A 15,129-nucleotide genomic window follows, 5' to 3' on the forward strand; every position below is an offset into this window, starting at 1 on the left:
CACCGTAATTGCGCTTTGCAGAATTTAAGTACACAGCTCTCAAGAAGAAATGTTTACTACCTCAGACATGAATCAAATTCAACTTTCAGAAGTGCAGGTATGTCTCTCAGATCTTAACGGGGGGGGGGGGGGGTGTGAATACACATGCCCAGACAGAAGCAGCTACAGTCTTTTTCTTTGGATTTGGTTGGTGGTCTTTTTGTTGTTTTGTTTTTTTTTTTTTTTTTTTAGTTTGTTTGTTTGTTTGTTTTGGTTTTTTTTTGTTTAGTTTTTTTGTTTGTTTGCTTTGTTGGTTTTTTTTGTGGGTTTTTTTTGTTGTTTTTTTCGGGGCTTGCCTTTTTTTTTTTTTTTTTTTTTTTTTTTTAGGCCTTGCAACTACAAAAACTGCCACCACAACTGTGCTGCAGCCATGTAGAAGGCATAATTTAGGAAACAATTCCGACCTTACATCTGCTTACACCCAACCTTGACTTGCGGCCACTGTCTCCGGCCGCTGTTATCTCACCCCGGGCCGGCGGAGCAAGGGGCCAGCAGTGCCCAGCCCGGCTGCAGGTGGGCACCGAGCACAGGGGGGTTGCAAGGAGCCAAGCCACAGGCATGCCACCACAGGTCACCTCACCCCAGGCTACGGCCAGCCTCCAGCCAGCGACGCGTCCCCAGGGAAGGGCAGGCAGAAGGGCCTTCAGGAAAGAGGAGGAATGATGCTCTGCATGAGACATCCTTTCAAAGCTTGCAAATAAGCCCTGAATAGGATGTTGGTTACCTTCAACTCCAGGCAGTGTTTATCACTGGCTTGGGCATGAGGCGAGAGGCCAAAAATCAAAGCAGGCAACTTTGCCAGCGGCCAGCTGTGTTGCCTCAAGCAACCACTCAAAGCCTCCGTGGCTCTGATCCTGTGGCTCCTGATAGGTAAAATAATACTTTTCTCTACCTAGGAGAAGTTCTGCATGAACTTGCAGTGCCCCAGTGCCACGAGCGGCCGATTTCCAGGGCTATTCTGGTTATCTTCACATTTACTGCTGAATCTGGTGATGAGAAGGCAGGGATTATGCCACCACGTTTTGATTACCAAACGCACACAAACCCCATTCCCACAAACTGATAATTTTCTTCTCATAAAAGCCAGAGCGAAAACACTACTATCCTGTCATCAAGACAGCTGGTTTATATCCTTTCCTCTTTCCTTCCACATCTTCCCTGGAAAACATCCCGCCTGACATGGTCCCTGATGACTCGCCCGGCCTCACCGGCCCCTGCGCCCCAGGAGAAGCCGTCTGCCCCAGCCGAGGCGTTCTGGCAAAACCACCTTTGCTGGCCTTGCATATTTTGATTGATTCTGGATTTTTTTTTTTTGGGGGGGGGAGGAAGAGTTGGGATGAAGCGTGCCTGGCAAACCCACCAACTTTTCCAGGGAGCTGGAGGGTACACCCAGGGAAGGTCACCCACCCATAGCACCTTCATGAGGTAAAGGAATGACAGAGCAGTAACCGCTAGACGAAGGAGAAGGGTTTTAACCCACCCAGGAGCACCGCTGGCCCTTGGGGCATTACTCCAGCTCAGCAGTTTTCCTTCACCCCTCCGCCCAAGGCCCCGGCTTCTGCACCTCCAGCAAGGAGGCTGCAAGCCTCCAGCTCCTCCTCCAGCCAGAGGTTAGCCAGGAATGGTGAAGGCACCAAGCGTACCTAGGCCAGGGTGGGTAATGGGTACCAAGCAGTAAAAATGAATAAATAAGAATATTTAATTATTATTTTTATTATTTCATTTGATGGAAACGAAAAAAAGTGATCGCAAACATTCTGGACTGCATTTATCTCTCTACTTATTCACGGAGATTGGAGCAGAGCTATTGATGTCTATATAAATGACAGTTTACCACACCCTCAAAACCTTAAGTTTTTCAGGAGCGGAAGAAGGGAACTGAAGTGAGTTCATTAATTTGAGCCAAACTCAGCAAACATGTCTTGGCCAAAAAACTGAGTGGGAGGGAAGCATAAGAAAATCAAGTGGTGTTCTGGTATTTTCAAAATAAACCTGCAAATTTTCATTTCAAACAGCATTTCATTTTCTTTCTTACCCAACTTGAAAAGAAAAGAAATGGTCTCAGGTCAAATTTAATCTCCCAGATTATCTTAAAACAGGGTTTTTTTGTTGGTGTTTTGTTGTTGGGTTTTTTTTCCCTTCACTTCACTAGAACCAACCTGACATACTTGTTTCAGTTTGACTGGAAGTTTTTATTTTATTCCAGGGTTTGTTTTCCTTTTTTCTCTTCAACCACTGAAGCAAACAAAACCCACCCATGGTTTGATACTCTCTAATAGTATGACATGACTGTGAACACGTAGATGTTTACTTTCATGTACGCAGATGTGCTGGGCAGGAGAGAGCACGCTGGCAGGAGGAGGAACCTTGCATCTGCCTTGCATGGATCTGTCATCAGGCAAAACACACTTTGCATTAAAACTTCAAAACAGAAGCTCACACGACTTTACCGGTGACCTAAACCCAGTGCTGCCCTCTCTTACCAATGTCTTCTGTTCTTTAAAAAAAGAAAAATTTTTAAAGGTGCAGTGTGGGAGATCGTGCACTCCTTAGTTCAATGGCCAACACACACAGCCTTGTCTTGTCACTCAGGTCATCAGAAAGTTTTTCTGTTCAAATACACAATCTGGCAAGGTTTCTCATGCTTCTTCCCTGTAAGCAACCCTCAATAACATCATTAAGCACAGACAGTGTAAGACCCGCACCTACATGTTCTCCCTGTAAGGCAAACTACGAAGGCATGTCACAGTTCTTAATAAATGACAATCTTGCTTCAGCAGGAATAGACATTTATTTTGGTACAACTTCTCTGTACAGAGGAGTACATTTTTTTTTTTTCCACATTTCCTTTAGGAATGATTTCTGCTGCCCATATCCATGCCAAATGTTCTGTAACTATTTCTGAAGAAAAGAAAAAAAACACTCTATTACTCAATACTGTTAGGTCAGCAGAATTCAGTCCTAAAAAAAATGTAATATTACAGTCCCGCTTGCTGTAGCTGAAAGCCAAGAAGTAACACATCAAAAACGAGAATGGGCAGAAACAATACCAGATCTTATACTGCACCTACTAATAAAGTATTCCTGGAAGTGAAGGGGCACAGGAGAAGGTCAAATCAATATGTATTTAACAGGGTCAGCATGTACTGTACCAAGCTGAACGACGACTGTCAGAGTCCACAGGAACCATCAAGCAGTGGATTCCTGCACTGCGTACCATTAACTCTTGACAAAAACAAAACAAAACAAAACAAACACCTGAAGACATTCTACCCACACCTACACAATGCTGATAAATCCATAGTGCTGGCTCCCCACATCCTCATGCATTTCACAAGCTCTCCAGAGCTGAGGGGTACGAACGGCAGCGGTCCTCAGGAACGGAGGACACCTGAGGAGTCACATCCAACACACCTTTTATCCCTCCCTCACCGCCTGGACCCCGGGACACGTGGCATTGCATCAGCCCCATCCGAAGGGTGCATCCCAGAGGTGAGGGCCCATCCGCTCGCCTTCCCCTTGGAATAAATAATAATAAAAAAATCCCCTCGGCATCATTCCCGCTCTCCTGGCGTAGAGCTCAGTGCCACGCAGCTCCCGGTCGTCGCCCCCGTCGCAGGCGCTGGGTGAAGCTCTGCTTAGGACCCCGAGAAGCAAATTTGGCACTAACCTCTCCAACTGCACTGCCAGCAAGCTGCGTTGCTCAAGATAATCTGGAGGCAAGAGCGAGGGCAAGGGACTGTCCCCGTCACAGCAACGCACTGCTGCTTGAGTATTCATCAGAGGCTGCACGCCTTCTACAACCGCTACAGAGCAAACCCGGGAAACAAAAAGCCAGAACGTGCCTTCCACTGAGGAGCAAATAAAAGCTCTGCTGCCTTTCCTAATTACTTTCCCTTTCTGCTAAAACTAGCGAAATTCTAGCTGGGTTGAGTGCCAGCAGAGCCCCAACCAACAGAATTGCGTTTTTCCTCAGTAGATGCTCAAGGAGAGCAGTACAGCAGAATGGGGGGCTGAAAAATGATAAACACAATTAGAAGATGCCTAATGCAATTCAAACATTTCCAACATAACAATTACTCTAGCTAGCAGGTGATCTTTTTACAGGATTAGACCTCACCCCTCTTTTGACTAGTCTAAATTATAAAGGTTTGCCAGCCATGTCACCCCAGCAAGTGCTCCTAATGTGGACTGCCCAGAGGATGCTCTTGTGGGTACAGCCAATGCTGGTTCCCCAGCCAAGGTTCTACAAATCACAGCATTTCTCTGACAGTACAACCACACTTGTTTCACACAAGCTCTTTTGCAATACAGATCCAAGCCTAACATGAGGTTTGACACAAGTTCTCATACCTGTAAACGCCAATGCTTTCACAGCATAACATGCTGACTGCTGATTCTGAATGAATGTTAGTTCTTTCTGGGATACTCCGCTCACATTCGCAGGGTGACCATACCCTCTGATGCACACATACTAACAAAACTTGGACTATCTCAGGAGTTTGTAGCAATATCAACAGTTTCTATGCAAAACCATTCCATGAAGATGCTGTCATCCTCCCTAAAATGAAGTAAACCTTTCACTAGGCTTGTTTCCGAAGAGCTATTTAGCAAAGGCAGTTTGTGCTCAAGGAAGATAAGGATACCTTCTGAAGGAACTGGTTTGGCTAGTCAGCTATCTTGCTGCTAAAGCTAGCATATCCCAGTGATTTCAGTGATACATGGATAGCCAAATGCAAAAGTCAGCCCTGAGGACCATAATGGCATTGTTTGACACTCCCTCAAAGTCTCTTTCTATACATTAACAAATAAATTGCAGCGGACTACTCTCATTGTAAAGTCTCCAGGGCATTGATCTTGACTTCTTATTTATCTGCAAATCTCTTAATATACTCTTGATGCAAGAAATAACACATTTGTATTTACTATCACTTCAGCGTGTAGTTTGCTCACCATAGATACACACTTTGCTGAGAGGCCAATCTCTCTTGTAACATTTTGCACACAGTCACTGTGTTTTGCAGATTGCCTGAATTAAGGAGATGATTGCTCGCATTATACCTTCCAATCCCTGCTTGTCAGAAATTGCCCTTAATAATGGAATTTGGGTTTTGTTCTTAATCATTCACACAGCGAGGCACTAGAGTAAGAGCAGGTCTATATTCAAGACTACTTATTTCATTATATTATCTCACCAAATTAGACCATATCAGTATCTAAATTTCCATATCTCTGACCGCATTTGCTGCCAAGGCTGCACAGATTTATTTTAGTTTCCAAATCCAAAAAAGTTCAGTCTTTTACCAAGGAGAAAATAAATAAATAAATAAATGGGTGCATAGGCAAGACCTTCGCTAACAAATACCTGCATACACATGTACATTTGCTCCTGTCACCACACAGAAAATTCCACTCACATCAGTGATAGGACAAATACAGGAATGACAGGAGAGCCTACCAGCAAGCCCAGTACTGTAACAGGAGCGTGAGGTGTCCTTCACTCGGGGCCTGGCACCGGGCAGGCAGAGGACACGTTTCACAGGGATCTCTGCTCCCGCGAGCAGTGGCCAGGGCACACCAGTGGGCATCTGAAAAGGCTACACGTGACTGGATCAAGCCCTGCACAACCCACAAAGATCAGTCTACTTGTATACATCTGTCATCAGGAAGCATGGAATAATATACAGTGCAGAAAGTACAAAAACAGCATAAAGAGCAGCAACGCATAATAGCAGTACACACATGTAAGTGCCGCACAGGATACCAGCCAGAGCTTTTTCGTTTCATGTGAAAATGAATGCTTCAGCATGCTTCAGGAATCTGGCTGTCCTTTGTTTTTCAGAAAGCAACCTATGAGGTACAGAAAGCCACCGCAGCGACCTCCTGCAGCTGCTGGGCTGCCCAGTACGCGGGCTCCCAGCACAGAGCAGCGCGCTCCCGTCCCGCAGCGGCTGCAGCTACCGACCAAACCCGGAGATAGAAAACCAATATACAGCAACAAAAAGCAGTTTCCTTAACTGCAGTGCTGTCACCGAGCCCCGACACCCAAAAGGGACATGGGTCAAATGCATCCCACCTAAGCGGCACGCTGCTGTCACGGGTATTTATCGCGGGTACCACGGAGCAAGGCCAGCCGGGGTACATTAGTGGAAATCTAGATTAGTTCCACTGTGGTTAAGGTGGGTCAACATCAGAGCAGGTAGACAGAGAGGCAGGTATTGATCTCTGTGCGGGTACTTCAGTTTTCAGCAATGCCATTTGGTTCTGGAATATGCACAATTAGGGTTTTGGTTTTTTGGGTTTTTGGTGGGGTTTTTTTGTGTTTTTTTTTTGTTGTTGTTTTTGTTGTGTGGTTTTTTTTTTTTTTTTTGTATCTTAATGACTACAATGTTATAACTAAACCAGTTTTCTCTCATCCATATTCAAAGAGCTCATTTTAAAATTTTTGGAAAAGACACACTTGTATTTAAATTTCCATTCAAACATTATGTTGATCAGATTTTATAGGTTGGTTCTGACACTAGTCTAACAAAAACAACATTTGCCCAGGTACTTTTTTTTTTTAAGACATCTCCTCTCTTTGGTAACAGAACAAATCACAGGTTGAAATTTTTAAAAGTGTCATTTTGTATGCAATATGAACTTCTAAAATCCACAGAATTTGGGCTTAAAGTTCAAGAACGTTGCATATATTTATTATGGCACATTTACTTCCAGAATTACTCTGAATTCTGATCCTAAGTCCTATCACTTGACCAAGGAGGCAGATGCTGAACATACACTGATTCTCTATTACCTGTTGGACCTGTTGCTTCAAACAAGTATTTCACAAATCTCAAATGCCCGCTTCATTTTGTGCCTTCCTGGAGAAATTCTTCTGCCTTACTCCTCAACACTGAGTCTCCAGTTCTCAGAGGAAGGAACAGTTACTTGCTAACAGAACGCACTGAGAATAGTCTCGATTGGGTTTATCACTTAGCTGTTGATTATTTAGTAATCCCCAAATAACTGGCACCCTCCTAAGTTTATGAGACACAGAATTAACCACTATAAACGAGGTCTTTCTCTTCACACTTTATGTATCCTACAGGGCATGTGCACCTGAGGCTGCATCTCCAAAGACTTTTAATACGAGCACAGCAGTCACTTTGACTCTCATCATTTTCAAAGGGTGAGGAGAGGAGGAAAAAAAAAAAAAAAAAAAAAGAAAAATTATTCCAGGAAAGAAAAACTGCCCATGTTACATCAACAACAGGTATGAACTTGATTTCTGGAACGAGAATCTCTCCACTTTTTGAAGGTTGTGCAACTAGTTCTTTTGGACAGGGTGTTTCTCTCCCTTTCAGGACGGTTTTACTGTCCGCGGTCACGAAAGCCTCAGTTACTTTAAGCCATGCATCAGCCTTTTTAAAAACTATTAATTCTCTTCTCCTGCTTTTTCTTTAAAAAGAAAGAATGAAAGAAAAAAAGCCACCCAAATCTGCATTTTTTTTTCCTGGCTGGCAGATTTCCAAGATAAAGAGGACTCTGCCTGGAACAGCAGCCGGGGCCTGCTCTCCAAACTCACAAAAGCGAACGCCACACATCGAGAAGAAACGACGGATCTCACCCGCCAGAAACGTTTTTCTCACAAGTTTCTCAATAAGAGTAAAAAAAAAAAAATATATCAAAACCCCCACCCCGGGCCGGAGGCGCCCACTCCGCGCCGTTCCCACGCGCGGCCGTGCCGGGTCAGCCAGGGAGAAATCCCTTTTCCTTTTAATAACTGCGGACCCAGAACCCACACGAAGTTCTTCCCTCCCCAGGTGTAGGTATTTTTATTTTTAATTTTTTTTTTTTTTTTTTTTTTGAGCAGGACGGTCAGGGCGACAGGCGGGATGGGGGGGGGAGCAGTGCGGAGCGGCGCATACGCGGAGGCTCCGCGGCTTTTCCCCGGCGGCGCGCTCCGGGGAGCGATTGGGCAACGCGGGAAGGGTGGGAAAGTAGAATAAAGAAACACGAAAGGAGCGAGAAGCACAACCGATGAGATATGCCAAGGCTTATTCCCTTGTATTTCCTCCACCCCCACAAAAGAAAATAAGCCCAGAATCAGGAAGTCTGAGCTGCGTGATCGCTGCTATAGGTTTGGGTTTTTTTTTTTTTCCCCTCCTTTCTCCTCTCTCTCTGTGTTGTGGGGCTTGGGTTTTTGGTGTTTTGGTTATATTTTTTTTTTTTTTTTTTTTTTTTATTAAGGAAAGGAGTTGGGACTTTCCCTCCGCCGCTCCCCACGGGAGGCCGCCGCCTGCAGCCCCGGTCCCGCGGGGAGCAGGCGGCAAAGCGGCGGCAGGACCCCCGCTCCCCCCCATTTCCTCCCAGTTCCCCCCGTCCCCTCCCCAGTTCCAGTCCCTCCCCCCCCCCATTTCCCCCCCCTCTCCTTACCTTTCTTTTCCTCCACGGCGGAGCAGAAGGCGACGCGCCCCAGCAGCAGCACCAGGACAGCGGCCCCGCGGGGCCCGGCGGGGGGGCGGAGGGTTCCGCGGCCGCCCATGCTGCTGCGGGACCGCCGCGCCGCTCCCTCGGCGGGCTGGAAGCGGGGGACGGGGGGGAGGCGCGGAGGTTTCCGCGGAGCCGCTCCGCTCTTCTCCCGCCGCCGCGTATCAGCTCCTGCCCCGCGCAGCTCCGCGCAGCATTGCCGGAGGGCGGCCGTCGAAGGGCTGCGCGCACACGTGCGTGCCCCGCTGCGGGCGGGCTGCTGCCTTCCTCCTCCTCCTCCTCCTCCTCCTCCTCCTCCTCCTCCTCCTCCTCCTCCTCCTCCTCCTCCTCCTCCTCCTCCTCCTCCTCCTCCTCCTCCTCCTCCTCCTCCTCCTCCTCCCTCTGCTTCTCCCGCTGCAGCCGCCGGCGGGTGCGCGGGGGCTTGCGGAGCGGCTGGAGCCGGCTGCGGGACGGGGCGCGCCCGGCTGCGGAGCGCAGGGGCTCCCTCTGGGGACGCCGAGGAGGAGGAGGAGGAGGAGGAGGAGGAGGAGGAGGAGGAGGAGGAGGGGGCGGGAGCAAGGAGAAGGAGGGAGGAGGAACCAGCGGCGCCTTCCCCGCCCAGGTGGGGAAGGGGCAGCCCCACCACCTGTCCCGGGATATAGGATGAGAGGAGGGGTGAGTGGGGATGGGGGAGTTTAGCTGCCCATCCCTTTCTCGGGAAAATTAAGGGGGGGGGGATACCCCGCTCCCCCCGCGGCTCCTGCCCGGCAGCTCCCAAAGGCATGAGCGTGGTTTTGCGCTGCTGATCCCCAAAAAGCAGCGTGGCCCGGCGCAGTCTCTGCTCCCCCCGTGTCCCCTCCTTGAGTGGGGGGGGTAGACACACACAGTGGCCGCGGGTTCCTCGGGGGGGGGGGGGGGGGGGGGGGAGTTGCAGCAGAAACCCCGTCCCGTGTCCCTCAGCCCTCGGGAAACGGGGTTCGGGCAAAGAGGGGCAGAGGCGCTTTAGCGGGGTGCAGCAACAGCGAAGAGGCTCCGGGGGTTAAATCCGCTCCCTCAGGGGCTCTGCCCCTCGTTTCTGCACCACCCCCCACCCCCCTCCCCCCCCCCAAAAAAAAATAAAAAATCATCAGAGCCCACTCGACGGCCCTGCAGCCAGTCCTGTTCTCGGTCCGGTCATTTTACCCCCAATTCTTGTAAAGCCAGGGGGGTGGGGGTGGGCGTGTGTGTGTGGAAATAAAACTGCCCTGTTTCCACGCGTGTTGTAGCACGAAGATAACAGGGGCCGTAGCTGTGCGTACCGTTTCAATTCCCCTGCACCGGCAGTGAGAAAAGTGCTCCTTGCTCCACGTAGCAAGTTACTCCAGGTGTGTTTATTAGGTGCTCCAGGGACATCCACAGACATTAAGCAAAATGCATGCATGGTGCTTCTTCCCCCCTAACACCTTTTCCCCTCAAGAGGCAAACCCAAGCTATTCAGTAGTCAGTAAAACATGCTTATGGCCACAATAAATATATGGATATATTTTTTTTCTTACTTTTTTTTTTTTTTTTTTTTAACAGGCTGCTCCTCTGAAAAGTGGGAGGGAGCCCTGTCTTGTCAGTCAGGCACGTAAATAGGACATAGAAGTGTCACTTGCCTGGGCTGAGCTCTCTCTGAGTAAATCATGATTCAACAGTCAGACTTGTTAAAAGCTGGTGGTAAATTCTTCACGAAGCTCTTGTGAAGACTCGGATCACACAGTCAATAGGATATGAAGCCTTAGAACTGTTATGATTAATTGGGAACTCCAGAACCAAAGTCCTAATGACATGAGGTTTGAGAAATTACGTGCTAAATGCCTGTGCCTATCCCAGGGTGCTGGAACACAATAGATTGCAAAATACTGAGTATATCTTGACTTTCCTCTGTGATGCATGTCCTGAGAGAGATGCATTACTTTTCTCCTGCCAGTCAGCTTCCTCTGTACAATCTTTTTTTCTGATAGTTTAACTAGTTATTGTCCTAACTAGGCAGAGAAAACCACCATCCCATTTACTTACCCTAGCACAAAACCCGATGCCTGACCACGTGCTTTTAAACCATGTATCACCCTGCCGTGCCTCTAATCTTTTATTAAGATGAACTGGGTTACAAGTCGGCTTTTGTATGCTGTAGCTGACATTCTGGTTTGATTATATTTTGTAAATAATGTGAAAGATGTCCTTTGAAGTAAACTCAGACATTAGTAACATCCGAGGAACTCTATCATAGGATTGGTTTTGTGGCTGTAACTGAGGGCAAAATCTGGGTTTGCAATACAATGTTAATGCAATTTGCTTCAAAGATGCTCACGCAGTGCAACTTCATAAACATTATGTGGATATGATTAATTTTAATTTATTTAGACAAATAGGAGGGTCTTTAAAAATAAGAGGCCCGGAAAAAAAAAAAAAAGATCAAGTTCTAGGGAGGGAGGATTTGCAAAGCATCCTCAGCAGACACTGATTGCAGCTTGCATCACAAGAAAGGAAGCGCAATTAAGACAACCGAGAAATGAACCTCAAATCAGTTCTGTAGATAAATACTAAATAAAACCATGTGCCCCTGGACATGCATGTTGAGCATCAAGCTACCTCTATGGAAGGCAATGGAGTTTTTAAAATCTAGAAAAAGAAAGGATTCAAAGTGACGATTGAAAACCACACTAAACATAGGGAAGAAAAAGAAAACATCTTTTGCATATGAACTCAGTGGAGAAACATGTCCAAGTCCTGTCCTAACACGCTGAAGAACGAATACTTGTTTTGCAGGACTTTTTGTGCAATTGTGATTCTACCTGCTACACTGAGCAGGAACATTTCATACTCGCTTCACCTCCTGTCACGTTCTGCCCTTACATAAATGCACATAAAACCAAGTATTTGGTCTTAACTAAACTCCTCCTTCAGTGCTGACATGATGAGCAAGAGAAGACTGAGCAAATTCCCCTTTAAATTTTCTTTCCCACCCGGCAGATACCCACTACAGGAGATGCTCACCTGCTGCTGGCAGCGCAGTCCCGCTGAAGGGGCCGCGCAGCAAGCTGCTGCGAAAATCATCCTCCCGCCTTTCGGAGCACAAATGTGTTACTTTCATAGCATCTGTGCTCTGCTTGCCAAGGTCATGAGATACATAAGGAGACGCTAAGACTGGGGTTTGTGTTGCTTATGATCGCAGGCAGGGGTTTACAGGCCTTTTTCACACAACTGAACAATTTCTGAGGCAGTTTGAATTCAAACATGGCATTTTCCCTAAGCAGCTCCTCACATAGCCAGGGACTGCCTTTGGTGTAACTCCTTCAAAGCTAATGTAACAACGCTAATTTTGCCAAAGGCATGCAATATTCGTATTGCAAAACTTTTATTACCAGCTGCATGTGTGCATGGATCAAAGGTCATGGGACAAAGGCCAACTTTTTTGACCACCAATTTTTAAATTGATAATTCATAGTGAGAATATCACACTAAGTGCAACATCTCACCTCAGCTTTCTTTCGGCTTGCTTGCTTCGTAGTACCTATATGTCTCTTGTCTTCTACGTATTAAGCATAAGCATGCTGACCTCTGAAGTAAAGTCCATGTAAGCTGGTAGATCCTTCATACAAAGATACTTCTGGATTGCAGAACTGAACTGCGATTGCTCACCACCGCTTGCCTGCGCCGCTGAGCTGATTACTTTGCCACTTGTGGAGAGAAGTAACTGTAAGAGGTGGAATAACTGATTTCCCAATCAGTGGCAAAAAGCTGGATCAGTTCTCCTCCACATTCCCTCAAAACAGAATAGAGTCTCAAAATCCTTTCACGAGTAAAGAAATCCCTGCTGCTGGATCCTTTCCTTGAATGAAAGAAAAAAAAACAAAACAGTGTTGTTTTTTGTTATCCACCAACCAGTGTGTCAGCATTTGCCCCTCCAAAAACTTCAGCAGCAACTGTTCCTTGATAGCAACCCAGCTCTTCTCTGCATGTTGCAGAAGTGATTTTAAAGGGCAGGCTTTTTTACTGGAAGAGACGAAATGAAGCAGAGCTGAATTACCAGGGGTTTACAATCCAGCTTGCTCAGATTTCATTTGCATGGTGTTTGAGATTGTGGATACTGTAGTTTGCATCGTAGTTTGTATTCTACGACTCCTCACTGAGGTTTTAAAGCAAGGACTGAGGTAATAATTCGTGGAGCTTTGTGACAATTTGAATGTTGAAAACATTGAATAAACATTAACTAATTTATCTTCACAAATCTCCTGTAAAGCAGGTTAGTAACTATCATTTCAATTTGATAGATGTAAAATAATTTGCCTTGGGCAGAGAGTTAGTGGCAGAGCTAGGGTTATCGCTCAAGAGCTGTTTATTCTAAACATTGTATTCAAACCTCCTTGAATCAGGCTGCTTCCAGAGAGTGTCCCTGATGAAAATGGATCAATTTTTACATACTCGGATTCTCTCTCTCTTCTCTTAGCACTGTTTGTTTGTTTGTATAACAGGGCTTAGAAAGGACAAGACCAACACACACACACGGGTGCTGAAATTAAACCTTAATTATAGTAAATTGCAGTCAGTATTTCAGCATGTGACCATGGTGTTATCTCAGGCGGGTTCCTACACCTTCTTATTTTTTTTTTATGTCCAGGTTTTATCTGTCATCTCAGTCATCAGGTTCAATGTCGCATTTTCCAGGGAAGCTTCACTTAACTCAGAAACAGACATTTTAAATGTTTTAAACTCTGATAGAGATTTTCAGCATCAGCTTATTCACTAATGAAATTAGGCAACAAAGAAGTAGATATAAAAATAAAAACTGTGTGGCAGTAGTGGGTTTTAGTACCCAAAGATCCTATCCCACCCGTTGTACAACAGAAACTGCTAGCTGTCCTCTGAATTGTGGCTCCTCTTTGCAAAGACCCTCAATTTTTGTCTAGTATAAAGCAGAAAAGAAAAAATAAGCTGCTTTGTGCTTCTTCATTAACATCTAAAATAATCACACGAAACAAACAAACAATACAGCAAATTCTTTCAGTATTCAAGATTAACGTTACAATTCATAGCATAACCTGAACAATGTTGTCAGGGTGTCATGGGAATAACTATACTAGATTGACAAAAGTATGCAGTTTTAAGTCCCATATAGTTACTCTCTCGCCTCTCACAAAATCTCTGCTGAACTGCTGGGGAATACGGCATCTCCATTGCCATCTGCTAGATCATTTCAAAGGGTAGGACACATTTCCTGCTTAAAAGCATCCATCGCTTTGGTGTTTCTAACATCACGTAGGGACTGCTGTGGTTTTTCACATGCTTTAACAAATCCCAAAGCTAGGCATTTCTTGCTATGGTTGTACCTAAGTAAGTTTTACAGTTGATATGTATAACGGCACAAGAACTGATACTGTGATGAACGAGGTACTTTATATCCAAAGTCTTTGTTACTAAACAGTGCAGTATCTTCCTACGTAGAAACAAGCTTCTGCCTTATTTCTGTGCTTTGTCAGGGTGACTTACACTGCTCTTACCATGCCACATATACTCTTTTGCTCAACCAGAAATCATACATCTCTGTAGGACTGCAGCAAATAGAATTTGAGCATGCTGTCAATAAATTGGAACATCAGCAGATCACACCGTATAGTTATTCAAGATGGGTGACTCATCATGGTAGATGTCTGATTATGAGCACTAGTACTGCTATTGCACTACTCTCACCGGCTGTTCTACTCAGGCGAAGAAGGGGCTTCATAGCTCACTCAATCCCCAACTCACCGCACAGGCTGTCATAGCCCACTTATATCCACAGGGACAAAGAGAGAGGGACAACAAGGCACAAGCCCGTGCCCTGAACTATGCCCTAGGAAGAGTAGAAGTACCACAGACCCGAGCTCAGGTGTGATGGTTGGCTGGGGCTGGTTGTGCTTATCCTGCCCCATCCCTTCCCTCCTCTTCCCAGTAAAGTCCTTTGATCTACCCCTGCCCAGAGCCCACTCCAAGTTCAATACCATGTGCAAACATAGCAAGGGCAGCTCAGAACCCTGTCTCCTTAGGTGTCTGTAGTGCTGCGAAATCTATGGCAAAGAGAGAGGGAGGAAAGCTGATAGCCCTGAGTCAACACTCAAAGAATGCGAGTTGCATCAAGGGTGCGGCTAATGGGGGTTTCTTCAGATTCAGCCATCTCCTGCTGCTTGCACCCAAAGCAGACACTGATAGGCACGATAAGAGATTGCAACACTGTCATTCTCCTAAACAACTGCAGCTACCAGTCCTTATTTGGGCTAGCAAATATAATAAAAGCCAGTCTTCCCTTATATCCACTCCTTATTTTACATTATGGAGGTACCTCTGCCTTAACTCACTTTTCTACGTGAATGCCTATATGTTACTCAAATTAATACAAAAACACACAGAGGCTGACTGTACAAGTAAACTTAACATTTTCAGGACCATTCTCCAGCATGTAAAGGAATTGCCGCAGAGTCGCTTGTGTTCATCAAAATGTTAAACTGTCTCAGCTTCCAGACCAGTGTGGTTCCATCCAAACTACCCACCAGGAGCAATCCATGGGTTCTGCCAACTTTCACACTGTGTTTGGGAGAATACTAGCTGGCCTAGCCTGGGACTATTCACATAAATGGATAG

The 15,129-nt window shown here is 46.1% G+C and overlaps 1 protein-coding gene across 2 annotated transcripts in view; it reads right to left on the reverse strand.

Annotated features, from left to right (window-relative positions):
- EGFR (epidermal growth factor receptor) overlaps positions 1-8,791 on the reverse strand; it is a 159,640-nt gene extending 150,849 nt beyond the window's left edge. For both annotated transcript variants that reach the window (XM_042806549.1, XM_042806548.1), the window contains exon 1: positions 8,458-8,791. In XM_042806549.1, coding sequence (XP_042662483.1) covers positions 8,458-8,566 — 109 coding nt within the window. In that variant the 5' untranslated portion in view covers positions 8,567-8,791. The remainder of the gene's footprint in view (positions 1-8,457) is intronic.
- Between the last annotated feature and the right edge of the window lie 6,338 nt (positions 8,792-15,129).

This window comes from Tyto alba, unplaced genomic scaffold (assembly GCF_018691265.1).
Source record: "Tyto alba isolate M040663 unplaced genomic scaffold, T.alba_DEE_v4.0 Super-Scaffold_46, whole genome shotgun sequence".
Lineage (NCBI taxonomy): Eukaryota > Metazoa > Chordata > Aves > Strigiformes > Tytonidae > Tyto > Tyto alba.